Source organism: Cordyceps militaris, assembly GCF_000225605.1.
Source record: "Cordyceps militaris CM01 unplaced genomic scaffold CCM_S00004, whole genome shotgun sequence".
Classification (NCBI taxonomy): domain Eukaryota; kingdom Fungi; phylum Ascomycota; class Sordariomycetes; order Hypocreales; family Cordycipitaceae; genus Cordyceps; species Cordyceps militaris.
Genome location: NW_006271972.1, coordinates 3,942,058 through 3,957,829, shown reverse-complemented (window position 1 = coordinate 3,957,829; position 15,772 = coordinate 3,942,058). Strand labels below are relative to the sequence as shown.

Genomic DNA, 15,772 nt, shown 5'->3' with positions numbered 1-15,772 from the left:
GGGAGCCGGGTCTCTTGGGACAACACTAGGGCGCACGCCGCGTTGAAGACGGTCGCTTGCGTCGTGGTGCTGCCGCGGATAGTCTGCGGGGCATGCTGATGATGCTTGTCGCGTGCAGTGTCCGCGGCGCGCCGACGTCGAGTTCGCCCTCACCAGTACCCCTAAGGGCGCATTTTCTACGACATGGCGCCAAAAGCTGCTCGTCTCTTGATGGGTGTGGATGGTGTATTGCATGTAGCGCGAGAACTGATCCACGGGTAATACACAGGCCTCCTCGCCCACTCGATCCGCGAAATCGCTCGTCGTCGTGTGCACGTTCTCTGTTTCGACCACCGCACTCTCCAAAGCAGGATGCTCCAGGACGGCTGTGTAGAATCGACCGCCACGTCCACAAAGACAGCCCTAAACATGCCGACACGCGCCGCCAGTTTGGTCGCCAGAAGCGAATATCCCCCGAGATGAAAGAAAGTTGTCCGTGACGTCCATGTCGAGCACAGCGGCAAAACTCGCTGCACAGTGTCCCTTTCCATCTCGATGCGCGGCGCCAATCAAAAGGCAAGTCTCCGATTCCTAAAGGATGGGAAGACTCATAATTCACCTCAACTGGTCCACTGTGTAGCTGTAATCTGTTGTCGTATGTCCACAACACGCTAGATAAGGCGAGGTTGTAATACTTTTGTGTTGGAACGGACGACTATCCCGACGGTCTTGTGTTCATCTGCTTGGCGGCCTAAAGAGCTCCGGCTGCGAGGTGAACCACGGGTATCTCCTCCGCCGGGCTGTTCAAAAGCCATCCAAGCCGGCTCCCGCCAACGCCTTCATCGGGGCCTATATTCTACCGTTCCCCGGCGTCATCATTAGAGCGGCGCAACCAACTACACGGCGACCTTGTCCTCGTTGCCAACGCCTCCATCAACCCGCTCACCGCCATCCTACGGTGCAAGGCGGGTCAGCTCTTCGCCAGGCCGTGCTGGACAGGTTCTTCGCCAGGCCGTGCTGGACAGGTGGCGAAGCGCCGTGGTCCAGTCGCTCCTTCGCCACGAAACAAGCGGGGGCGCCGTACGCGGCATCGGCGGCGCAGCGGGCTGGTCCCCGGCAGCGACGCGTACGTCGGGGCATTTGCGGCCGTCTCCGACGGAAGCTGGCGCAGCGCGGTTCCCGAGGCTAAGCTGTATACGCCTGGGCGGAAGGCTGGTGAGCATGGGAGCTCCATGCTGCAGGAACCGTCGAGGCGGGGCGGAAGATGGAGGAGAGTCGTGCATGTCCATGTCAATGGCTGGAATACTGGGCGAGGCCACGTTCTTGGACATGGAGCTATATGAGATGAGCGGGCATCAGGGGCTGTTAGTTGAGTCGGTTGAGGCGGGTAGGTTTTGAAAGAGGTGGAGCTGGCGAGAAGGTTATCGTGATTTTGAAAAATTCCTATTTATTATATTGGACTTAGCTGCTAGTTCAGATCGGTAATGAACGACTATAAACGTCTTAACTGGCGTTCTTGACAGCGTTCTTCATCATTCTGAGCTGTGCTGGTACCGCTCCTAACCCTCGGCTGTGTAGCTAGCCAACGACACTTACATTTCGGACTGACATAATATGAATGGATAAGCAGTTCATTATTGCGAGAGTTTTTTATTCCAAGCATTATTGCTCATGGCATGGACGCGTCACCCGCAGTCAGTAGGCGTACGTCCCGACGGATGTTGTCCTTGGGCCGGGGACCAGTCGCGAACCTATAGCGCCTGAAACCGGACATGACTTGGTCAAATCTGATAATAAGTGGCCTGCTCAACTCAGCTATAGCCAACAACTGACACGGGTTGCCAAGACTTGCTCAGCTCAGTTGTGCCGAAAAATGACACCGGTTGCCAAAAGGAAACAATTGGCTTCCGTATCTTCCGTATTGGCATGTAAACAGACAATCAAGTCAAGCGCGGTAACACGTTACAGGAGGTGAAACTCGGGAGGCCCCTACCGTGCGCCTGCCCATGATGGTGGTAGGGTGATCCCGTCGCACTGACAAAGCTGCTAGCTACCGCGCTTGGCTGCCACATAGATGGACAACTGCTCTACAGCGTTGGGATTGGGTTCTACATATCAATCGTGAAAAAGAAAGTTATATATATATATATATACACATAGCTATATATAAAATCATCTTTGTTGAGAATTGCAAATAAAATTTGAACTACTACACTGGCCATACTATGATAAAGAGCACTTTCTTCTCTGTTAACCTTACCCACTGTGGCTATACCCTGTAGTTGCAATAATAATACTTTGGGGTTTCCCACCACTTCCCTGCATCACCTCTGGCCGTTAGTCATGGGCATAAGAAATCGCCGCTACTCAGGTCTTATAGGTATAACTCGACTTACGATCCGTCGTCATGGGCATAAACCGTACCTTGTATCAGCCTTACGTCAAGAACCCGGGCCTGCTGCTAGCCTGACAGCTAACGAGCAGCAAAGCCGAGGAGACGGAGCCGTGGCCAACGTCAAATATATTACCTAGTACACGATACCTTCACGCCGCGTGACACCCTCATTTGCACTAAAATATATGACTAGCCGTAGATGACTCGTTGGATGCCACGCGAGGGCTTCCTACACGCGGCCATCCTGGTTGCTACTATACCTGCTGTACGGCAGTGCAAGAGAGTCCAAGGCCTAGTGTAGGCTATGTGGTGGCTGTGGGCTGTGTGGCCCCACACACCACTAGATAGGTAGCCAGCATAGGGTAGGGCCTAGGAATATTATCTTTATTCTATTATATACACTTATAATTTAATAATAATTATATTAAAAAATTAGTATAACTAGAAGATCTATTAAAAATTATTAAATTATTATAACCTAGTTATACTAAACTATTAAAATAAATTATTATAATCTAGTTATATTAAACTATTATATTATAAATCCCTATTATTAACCTTTATTAAAAATATAGTAAACTATATAGACTAGTTAAAATATATACTATAGAATATATATATTTTAGTATATATTACTTACTACTACTTAAAAGTAAAACTAGTATTCTTAAAGCTAGATAAGGCTAAACTAATATATTTAATTAATATAATTACTTATTAAAAGTATATAATAAACTAGACTAAGCTATTATTAGTAATTTTAAAAGTAAATATAGTAAGATTATTATAGTTATAAAGAGTTTAAGTTATTATATATTATTTTAAAAATAAAATAACTACTAAGCTAGTTAAATAGCTAGTATATAAGCCTACTTTATAAGATAACTAGAGGTTAATAATAAAAGACTAAGCTATACTATATTACTAAAAAGGATAAATAACTAACCTTTTATAGAATTAAAGTTAAGTATTTTTACTATAGTTTAAGGATTATCTAGGCTAAGGCTATACCTTTTTAATAAATATTAGTAAATAAGGTATTAGTATTTAGCTATATTTTATAGTAAACCTAGATATACTTATAAGGATTATCTTTTAAATAGTAACTAAGACTCTAGTAGTTATACCTAGGGATATAATTAATTAAGATACCTTTTTAATATATAGCTATAAGTTAATAATAAAAGGCCTATAAAAAGTAAATATTAACTTCTTTAAGCCTAAATTATAATATCTAGACTAGGATAATATAGAAACTATTATAATAAGTAATAAAGATATTCTATATATTTATATATATATATTTACTAACTAGCTACTAGTATATAGCTAGTTATATAGAGAATAGGCTATTTAAAATATTTAATATACTTATCTATATAGAATAGCTTTTTAATAGTATATAAGTATATTTATAATAAATAATAAATAATATATACTTTATATACTAATATTAAATATTTATATAGCCTTTATTAATTACTTTAAGCTATTACTTTTTAAAGTAAATAAATACTTAAAATAGGCTATCTACTTACTAGATAATACCTAGATAGGAAAAAATATAGATATATATATTTTATAAATACTATAGAATACTTAAGTAGTTAATTAGGATCCTTAAAACTAGCTTTAGTAAGTATTTAACTTACTAGACTTTAAGATTAAGGCTATTCTAGACTTACTATTAAAAAAGACTACTATCTAAGGCTTCCTTAGAAATATCTATAATTATTAAAGTATTATTTATAATCTAGCTATAAATAATAATAATAATAGTCTAGCTAATAAAGACTAGGCTTAATATAATAGCTATAGTAATAATAGCCTTTAATAGCTATAAGCTTAATTATAAGTCCTTATAAGCTATAATTAAGGTAGTTAGGACTAGAAAGGATATAGGCTATAAATAAAAGGAAACTAAGGTAATTATAGCTATTAGAATAGCTTCTAGTAAGGGAATAGATATAGTAGTAAATAATAATAGTACTAACTATTCTAATAGGAAGTCTAGCTACTTACCTTAGGTAATAAGTAGAAACTACCCTATAGTAATAATAATAACTAGGCCTTAGCTAATACTAGCTAAGGCTAAGGTTTTAACCTAAGCTATAATAGACTATACTAACCTTAGGATAACTAATCTTAGTTTAATTAGATACTATATTATACCCCTTAGGTAGCTTATTATATAGATTATTATTAAGATATAGATAAGAGGGGATATAAGGGTTATTAAGATATTTAGAATATAAAGTAAGATATATAGTAAGTATAGTAAAAGGACCCTTTTAAATATAGTAATAGAAGTTACTAGTAACTACTACTAGATTATAATAACTAGACTATAGATCTTACTATAGCTATAAATTAGGATATAGTAAAAAAGAAGGAATTACTAGTTATAAGTAACTATAAATACTAAAGCTATTAGATAAGTAACTATAGATACTAAAGCTACTAGACTAAGAAATTACCTATTTTTTATATCTATAAAGAGTATAGTTAGGAATTTAAATTAAATAATAAGCTTTATAGCTATATATATATAGCTTATAATACTAGCTTTAACTCTACCTTTAGCCTAGTTAATAATACTACTATTACTTATTATTATATATTTCCTTATAATACTAAAGAGATAATAGTAAGTATTAAGATAAGATATAATACTAAAAAGATAGTAGTAAGTATTAGGATAGGATAGAATACTAAAGAGATAGTAGTAAGTATAGGACTTATAGGCCTAAGGGTAGATATAGATCTACTTATTATTAAAGCTACTAGTATCTTAATATAGGAAATACTATTAGGATAAGTATAGATATACCTATACCTATAGCTATACCTTAACCTAAAGATCTTAAATAAGTAGTTAAATATATATATAGATATAAAAGCCTTACTAACCCTTATAGATAAGAACTAGCTAACTTAATATTATTTAGAAATAACCTTAACTAGCTACTTATACTTAGTATATATATATAGTATTAGACCTAAAGAGGCCTAAGCTAAATATTATACCTATATCTTACTATACTTTATTAATATAATACTAGATAGTTAGGTAGCTATAGTGCTTTACTTAGCCTAAGTATTTATAATACTAGACTTAAAACTAAATATACTAATTAGTATAGATATACTAGGCTTTCTTAAGAGTAATATCCTACTTAGCTAGGGTACTATAATACTTTATATATACTAAGATATATTAATCTTAATAATACTATAAATATAAGTATAATTATAAGTAAGGAATTACCTAGTTATAGTAGCCTAGACTATATAAACTACTTTAAATAAAATAGTACTTATAATTATAATATATAAAGCTAAACTAGATATTAAATATATATATAAACTATAGATACTATAGTAAACTATAACCTTTATAGTATTAGCTAAAGCTAATATTATATAAGTATTACTATAGAATAACTTAGAATACTACCTATAGCTATACTAAGGTACTAAACTTAGCTACCTATAGACCTTACCTTAGAATATAAAAGTATATTAAGTAGAATATATAGATACTTCTATAGTACTAAAGCTAGTTAGTATCTATAATAAAAAACTACTTTACTTCTAAATATAACTAAATAACCTATTTAATAGGTTAGTAAAATACCTAATAAAAGTATATATTTAAAAAGGTATAGACTAATAAATATTAATTATATAGAAACTAGTAAATAGATATATAGCCCTTTTTATAAATAAAGGCTTTACTATAATCCCTAAAGATAAGCTTATATATATTAAGCTAAAGCTAAGATAAAAGGAAGCTATAATATAGAAATATAAGATCTATTTATAAGGGTTAAAGGAAAGAAGTATTATTAAGTAAACTACTAATAAGCTTCTAAATATAGAAAAGATCTAGTAAATATAGATATAAGTCCTCTTTACCTTCCTAATCTTTATAATCTAGTAAGGATAAGGAGATAAGTAAAAGGGCTATATAGTTATAAATATTAAGACCCTTAATAGATATACCCTTAATAATACCTACCTAATATATTACTAAGATAATATTATAATAGAATTAATATATATAAAGTATATTATAATAATTAATACTATATCCTTTTATTACTAATAGCTACTATATCTTAACTTAACCTAGGCCTTCTTAATTATAACTTATATAGAATAGTTTACTTTTTAAGTACTTATTATAGGTTATAAGAACTATAATACCTATATCTAATAATATATAAATAATATACTTAAGGATACTAAAGGTATTCTATATAGTAATAATATTTTTACTAGATTACCTACTTTTAAAGACTATATAAAAGACCTATAAGTAGTATTTAAAAGCTTACTAAGCTATAATATCTTAATTAGACTAAAGAAAAGCTTTATAGCCTTTATATTAATTATAGTTCTAAGCTACCTAGTAAATACTATAAGCTTAAGTATAATAGAAAATAAGCTATTTATAGTTAAGAAGCTTAAATTCCTTAAGACCTTAAAGAAACTTAAGTCCTTACTTAGCTTTATAGGCTTATTAAGATATAATATACTATATTATACTATAATTATAAAGCTATTATAAAAGTAGAAAATAGTACTTTAAAGAGTATTAAAGGCTAAGAAATAAGCTAGATAAGCTATCTAAGCTATAAAAAACTAATTAGTAAAAAATATAGTTAATCCTTTCTTAACTAAAGATATAAATATATAGTAAAAGTATAAAAAGGACTATAAGCTAGGGTATAAAGTATAGGCTAGCTATATAGTACTAGCTATACTATTCTAGGCTAAATTAGATAGCTTTAAGAGCCTTATCTAGGCCTTTACTAACTATAATAACCTTATATACTTTATAGTTTACTAAAAACTATTCTTTAATATAGATATATTTATCTTAAGTATAGGTATAATAATCTATTATATAATAAAGGTAGTCTTTATAAAAATTACTAACTAAAGGTAGGTTATATAATACCCCCTATATATAGCTATTAAGCCTATTACCTTCTTATTAAGAACCCTCTTAAATACTAAAAAGAACTACTAGGTTATAAAGATAAAAGTATATAACTATATCTAAATACTATAAAAGCTTTATTACTAGTTATATACCTCCTAGTACTTACTAGCTATATATTTTATAGATTATAGCTTAATTATTAACCTCTCTAAATAGCTTAATATTATAAATAATATATCCTAATATATAGTTAATAAGAAGCTTATTAAAACTATAGAATATATTAGCTAATTTAATATATAAATCCTATATAGATATAGTAAAGACTATATTATACTAAATATACTTAGTAGGTTATTAACCTAGCCCCTATATACCTATCTAAAGGTACTAGGCTAACTAAATAACCTTCTAGATAATAAACTAAAGCTATAGCTAAATATACCTTATTAAAAAAGAATACTAGTTAAAGTATATATAGCTATAGACTATATACTACTAGTCTATATATTAATACTAGGGATAAGCCTAGACTTTAAAGTAAGACTAATAGATAAATATACTATAAACCCTATTTAGAAAAGGATTTTTAAGACTATTAAAGTAAATAATAAGTTATAACTAAATAATAAAGCTAAACTACTATTTATATAATAGGATAAGCTATTATATAAAATTATAAAATATCTAGATAGTTATAAAGTAAAGAAAAAGCTATATATTCTAAATAGCTATATAATTAAGCTTTTTAAATCCCTATATATTAAAAACTATAAAGGTTATAATAAGCTAATCTATCTTTTAATATAGTTCTATATTTATAATAGGCTATAAAGATTCTATAAATTTCTTAAATAATACTAACTATATTAAACCTATAAGAAAATATATTATATACTATATAGGAACCTATAGCTACTATTACCCTTATTAATCCCTTTTTATTATATATTCTTTAACTTCTTATTAGCTTTATTAGAGTTAAAGGAAGGATATATATATATAGTAATACTAATATATAAGTTTAATAAGGTAGTTATCTTAAGACTACTTAGCTATAAAGCTAGCTTAGTAACTATAGTAAAGGTTATTATAAATACCCTATTCTTATAAAGATAGGGCTTACTATAAATTATACTATCTAACTAAGACCTTAAGTTCTTATTAGCTATATAATAATATATATAAAGATAGCTAGGGATAAAGTTAATATACTTTATAGTATATTACCTCTAGATTAATAAATAGATAGAAAGGGTAATTTAGATTATTTTATTAGCTATCTATATATATCTAGCTACTATAACTAATATAACTAGATAAGAAAAGATATTACCTAGGCTATAATTCTAACTAAATATAGCCTAGAATATAATAATAAAGTATAATACCTATAAAGTTATTATAGGCTTTAACCTTTAGAATATAGTTAATAGCCTACTACTAGCTATAGTAGCTAAACTAGATATAACTATAATAAAGATTATAGCCTATAATACTATAGTAATAGTAGTTATAACTATAAAAAGTTATTATAACTAAAGATATAAGATAGTATTTTTTATAGTAGGTAACTAAGTTTATTTATAACTATATAAAGGCTACTTTATACCTAAGTTATTAGGATATAAATTTAATATATAGTTTACTAGCCTATTTATAATTATAGAAAGGATAGAATAGGTAGTATATAGACTATAGCTATTATAGTTATAAAGAATATATAATATAATATTAATAAATTACCTTAAACTAGCTTATAAATATAAAGAATAGGATATAAGAAAGCTAGATTAGATATTAGTATATATAAAAGATTACTTTATTAACTATATTTATAATACCTAATAATAAGGCCCTAAAGAATAATTCTAGGTAAGATTTAAGAATCTTAATAATAACTATAACTAATAGCTTTATACTAAAGATCTAGATAGATATATATCTTAGCTACTACTAGAATAGGTATAGAATAAATAAGTATACCTAAAGTAAATATAGGTAGAGAATAAATAAAGAGGTATAGAAAATAACTTATAATAATATAAATAATACTAGGCACTTTTTATACCTAGTGCTATTCTAATACTCCTTATAACTAACTATATAGTTCTTTACTCCTATTCTAACTTATATTTCTACCCCTTTTTTTACTCTTCCTTTTTCCTTTCCTTTTTTTCTATCCTCTTATAACTATACTATTATATACTATATAATAGCTAATAAGCCTTTAAATTAATATAAATATATAAGTTATAAATAGATAATTAAGTAGTACTTATATTAGTAACTAATTAAGTATTACCTATATCTATAGTATAAAATCTAGTAAATCTAGCTATAAATCTAGCTATACTAGTTAATCCTAATAATAATAAAGATTAAGTAAAAAGATAAGCTAAATAAGAAATAAGTATAACCTTAAAGAGAAGTAGGCTTAACTTAGATATAGATAATAAAGTATATCTAAATATACTATTTATATTAAGAGGTAACTAATAGATTAATTAGATATACTAAATAGTCTTAAAGTTTATTAAAGGCTTAATTAATAATAACCTAAATAACTACTTAACCTAGTTTTAAGAAATATACTAAGCCCTATTAACCCTAAATAGTATAAAAGAATACCTACCTAGATATATTAATATAGCCCTTTTTAATAAATATAGAAAAGTACTTTATAATATAATAAAATTTATATAGCTATTCTTTAATATATTTAATAAATACTAATAAATAATAGTAAGATAGAACTATCTATATATAACCTCTAGTAATAAGAGTATAATAATAACTAAATTCCCTATAGCCTATATTATAACTAAAGATACTTAAATATTCTTATTATTTAGATAAATACTTATCTAGATATAAATCTAAGGCCTATATAAAGTCTAGAAGCTTATATAGTATAACTTAATATCTAAGGAGTAATACTAGATACTAAATAAACTAGAGTTACTACTACTAAATACCTAAACTAAGGTAGTTAAGATAGTATATATAAGGTAGGTAGCTATTACTACTAGTATTATAAAGACTAATACTATAATACTAACTACTACTAAACTAGTTATTATTATAAGACTAGTAGCTCTTAAGGTAGCTATTATATAACTAGTAGCTTTACCTTAACTACTCCTACCTATACTACTAGTATAATAACTAATAGCTCTACCTTAGCTAGCTTTACCTTAGCTAACTCTACCTTAACTACTCCTACCTATACTACTAATACTAAGTATAAACTAAGCCTAATATACCTTTAGATTAATAAAAGGCCTTATAAAGGATAAGGTAGCTATAGCTACTATATAATTAATAGCTCTTAGAATAATTACTACTAAACTAATAGCCCTTAAGGTAGCTACTACTAAGCTAGTTACTCTTAAGGTAAATACTAGAAGATATAAATACTATTAATATATACTAATACTATTACTACTATACTTAATAAAGGCTATACTAATAGATTAACTTATAGCTATATAAGTATTAAAGTTAAAGTAAATACTAGTATTAGTATTATTAAAGTAGGTATTAACCTTAATATTAGTACTAGTACTAAAGCTAATATAAGAACTAAAAGCCTAGCTATAGCTATTATTAACTAGCCTATTTATAGAATAAGAAGCTAGCTTAGCCTAGCTATAGCTATAGCTAACTAGCCTACTTATAAGGCTATAACTAATATTATTTTATAGCCCCTTTCTAGACCTAGAATAAAGCTATTTATAGCTATTAGCTTAATAGTAAAAAGCCTAGATAGAATTCTATTTATAATTTATAAAATTATAATTAGAAGGCTATAAAGACTTAAATAATATTTTAACTTTATAATAAATAATTAAATATAAATATAGTATATTATAAGAAATAGTAAATATTTTAAAATTTATAAAAATATAAAGGGTAAAGTATAAGTATAGCTATAAAGTAGTATTATTATTCTACCTTTATTAATATATAATAAAGAAGTATAGCCTTAGGATATTTATAATATTAAGGTAATAAAAGGATAATATATACTAATATACTAAAATACTAAAAAACCTAGCTATAATAGTAATAGCTATAATATAAAAAAGCTATAAAAAGAAATATAATATAGACTAAATACTAGAAGAGTAATAATAGGCAGCTCTAAAGCCAGAAGAACAATCTTCTATTACCTAGTATATCTAGTACTTACCTATACTATATAACTAGATAAAAGTTATATAATATAATAACCTTACCTCTTACCTTATATATACCCTATTAGCCTTAATAGGTTATAAGCCTAGTAGTATTTATATTATAAAAGCTACTAATAAAATAAAGGAAAGTATTAATTTCTTACTAAATTTACTTACTATCTATATAAGCTAATATTTACTATAAAACTTAAGAAATTTATAACTCCTTATATATAGGAAGAGGAAAGACCCTAAACTCTAGCTAATTTAGAGTATATTTAATAAGTCTATTTATTATAAAAATTCTATATAAAGAAAAAGAAATTCTATTACTATACCCTACCTAGTAATTTATATATAGACTCTATATACTTATCTTATATATATTATAATATAAATTTACCTAATATAGTTATAGTCTTTAAATAAATATACTTATTAGATTACTTACTATAATCTATAGTCTTAAATATACCTACTAGATTACTTACTATAATCTATAGTCTTAACTATTATAAAAGGTATATAATAACTACTTACTTAATAAGAAGAATTCTTTATTACTTACTTAAATACTTTTTACCTTTAAATAAATATAAAATACTTAATTTAAAAAGAAAGACTATATACTTAGCTTATTATCCTCCTTATTATCTTAAAGTTCTACTCCTTTAGTAGGTAGTATTATTAGTAACTTAACTTCTATATATAAGCTAAAATCTTCTTATAGCCTTATTACCTACTTTATTATCTAGTATTATATTTTTAATACTAAAGGAAGTATTAAATATCTTAAAGCTTAAATTTAAAAGTAATTAAGTTAAATAAAAGCTAAAGATAATTAATATACTAAGACTTAATAATCTTAATAGATTATTACTAAAAGGCTAAAGAAATAACTCTATCTTAACTAAGGCTTATAGTAATAAGACTATAAAGAATCTTATTTAAGAATAGATATAGGATTAGGTCTATACTATTACTTTTATTAATATAAACCTTAAAGAATATACTTATAGCCTTACTAAAGATAAGGTTATAGTATTAAATATAATTATAGCCTTTAAAAAGTACTTTAAACTAAAAGGTATTATTATTTTTTAAATTATAGCTAACTATCTTTTAATATTAACCTTTACTTAATATAGATCTATTAAGAAACTTACTATAGTACTTATTAATACTTAGGCTAAGTAGTAATCTTTTAATAGAGACTTTAAAGTCTTTAAGGCTTTAATAATATATCTTTTTATTAATAGTCTTAATAAAAAGTTTAACTCCTATACTACTAAGATAGCCTTTTATCTTATTTTAAAGTAAATTAATAATACTATTATAGCTTTTATAATTATACTTATATAAGTAGTTATAGTTATAGTTAACCTTATTAAGCTTAAATAATAAAATAATAAAAAGTCTAAGTAATAAGCTACTTTAGTTACTATAATAACTACTAGAGGGTATTCCCTTTATAGTATAATAAAACCTAATACTATTAGGTACTTTTATTCCTTTTATAAGCTTCTAGGTTATTCTAATAAGTAATATTAAAAGCTATACTTTAAACTTTATTTAATAAACCTACCTTCTTTATTTTAATAAAATAAAAAGTATTAATACCTAATTAAAAAATATAATAGTAAATATAAATATAAGAAGGTTAGCTTTAAATAGTATATAAGTCTCTTTATAGACTTTAAGCTAACTTAACTTACTTTTATTATCTTTTAAAGCTTATAATACTCTAGTTAATTTAAGGTAAATAGTACTTTTATAGGTATTAAACTTAAATAAGATTTTAGTTTTTTTATATTATTATATTAAAAACTAATACTACTTAACTTTAGTATATTTAGCTATATCTTAGGTTATAAAGAACTTATAAAGAACCTATCCCCTTACTTAGGCCTTAGTATTTAAGGTCTTATTAGTATTATCTTAAAACCTATTACTTATAGAATAGCTATTATTACTATAAAGAGCCTTAAAACTATTCTAGAATTATATAATAGTATTCTATAGGAAGGTACCTTAATAAGCCTACTTTCTATTAACTACTTAGTAATAAAGAATACTATAGTAGTCTTTAGTAAAGAAAGAGTAGTTATAATAAAGGATTAAGGGGTTATTCTTACTACCTAATAGACTATTAGAGTCTATATAGTTAACTATATTATTCTAAGTATTAATATATTAGCCTATATAATAAATAACCTAAGGTATAAGCTATAGTATAATTAACTTAGATATTTAAAGGAATAGAATATTATTAAACTTATTTTTATCTTTACTAGTATAAAGTTTATTAGCTAATATAAATATTATATTAGCTATTTTATAAGGAGATAAAAAAAAAGCCTTTATATTTATTTATTCTAAAAGGGAATATATCCTCTTAAAAGCCTTTATACTAATATTATTAATACCCTACCTACCTCCTAGAAAAAGGATTAATACTAGGTTATTATTATTAATAATTATACTAGAATATACTAGCTATTCCCTATTAAAAAGAAATCTTAGCTACCTAATATAATACTAAATTTCCTAAAGATATAAAAATATTTAGAATATAAATACTACTTTATCTAGCTAGATTAAGGAGGGGAGAATATTATAACCTAGTTTAAAAACTCTTATATTTCCTTAAGTATATACCTATAGTATTCTATTACTAATTAGTATTAATAGAATAGTATTATTAAGGTTAAGAATAGAATACTATAAGATAAGCTTTTTTTTACTATATATTAGTTAAAAGTACTAATTAAATTCTAGCTAGTTATAGTATAAGCCTATACTACTCTTTAATAATATACCCTTATAATAAAGAATAATAAACTAATAACTCCTTATAAACTATAGTTTAAAAATAAACCTAATCTTAGTTATTTATAAATTATAGGTAATTATAAGTAATAAAAGACCTCTTATTATATTTTAAAAATAGTTTCTAAAACTATTCTATATATTTTAATTAAATATAAAGGCTAAACTAACTATATTATTTTAAATACTAATAGACTTAATAGACTAGTAGTTATTAATAATATTATCTTTTAAGAATAGCCTAATTAGCTATTTAAAGATTTTAAATATAACCTTCTTTAGTAGAATAACCTTACCTTAGGCTATAAAAGTAAAACTATATACTACTCTTTAAGTTAATAGGTAATTAGTAGAAGATAAAAGTATATAGAAATTACTCTAATTACTTATAACTTATTTACTAATAGGAGCTTTATAGTAAAACACTATAGTATACCTATTACCTTAACTATAAGGCCTAAGTAAATAATACCCTCTATATCCTCTATATTAGTAGTATTAGGAATTACTAATAAAGATAATAATATTTATAATCTAGCTAATAATAATAACTTTATTAGTTATCTATATATATTAAATAATAATAAATTTAAATTAATATTATTAGATATTTAATTAACCTTATATCCTATCTTTACTATTAATATTAATAAGATATTATCTAACCTCTTTAAAATACCCTTATCCTTAACTCTAAATAATACTATTAAGTAAGAAGAAAGACTTATAATATAGATTAAAATTCTAATTAGATTAGTCTTAATATCCTAAAACTACTAATATATACTTTATTTTAATTTTAATAATATAATAAACCTTACTATATTTAGTAACCTTATCTATAATAAAGAACTTATAATATATAAGTAAGCTATCCTCTACCCTAATTTATAAAAGTAGAAAGGCTTAATAGTAAATAAGTATAACTCTTTAATAAAGAACTATATTATAATTATAATTAATAGGCCTAAAAATAAGACTATTCTTTTAAGTAAGTAAGTATATAAACTTAAAAGAGGTACTAATAATAAGGTTATCTATTAGAAATCTTAATATATAGTAAAAGGTTTTAATTAATATAAAGGACTTAATTACTATAAAATATTTATAAATATACTAAAAATTTTAATACTATACCTACTACTAGTAATTATAACTACCTTAGACCTTAAGGTTAAGTAAATAGATATTAAGACTACCTTTTTTTATAGTTTTATAAATACTAAAGTCTATATTAAAATACCTAAAGGATATTAAGAAGAATACTTTATAAAAGTATAAAAGCTATTAAAGTCCCTATATAGGCTAAAGTAAGCCCTATAGATTTAGTATATAACCTTTTATAAAATACTTTAAAGTCTTAGCTTTAAGCCTATATAGCTTAATTATTCTCTATTTATCTATAAAGATAGCCTAATTATTATAATTTATATTAAT

At 26.5% G+C, this 15,772-nt stretch overlaps 1 protein-coding gene across 1 annotated transcript; it reads right to left on the bottom strand.

Moving 5' to 3' along the window:
* Nucleotides 1-932: 932 nt before the first annotated feature.
* CCM_06289 (uncharacterized protein) lies at nt 933-1,310 on the bottom strand (the record flags this gene model as incomplete). Its single annotated transcript, XM_006671430.1, has 1 exon — nt 933-1,310. The coding sequence occupies one exon, from the start codon at nt 1,308-1,310 to the stop codon at nt 933-935; it is 378 nt and encodes a 125-aa protein (XP_006671493.1).
* Between the last annotated feature and the right edge of the window lie 14,462 nt (nt 1,311-15,772).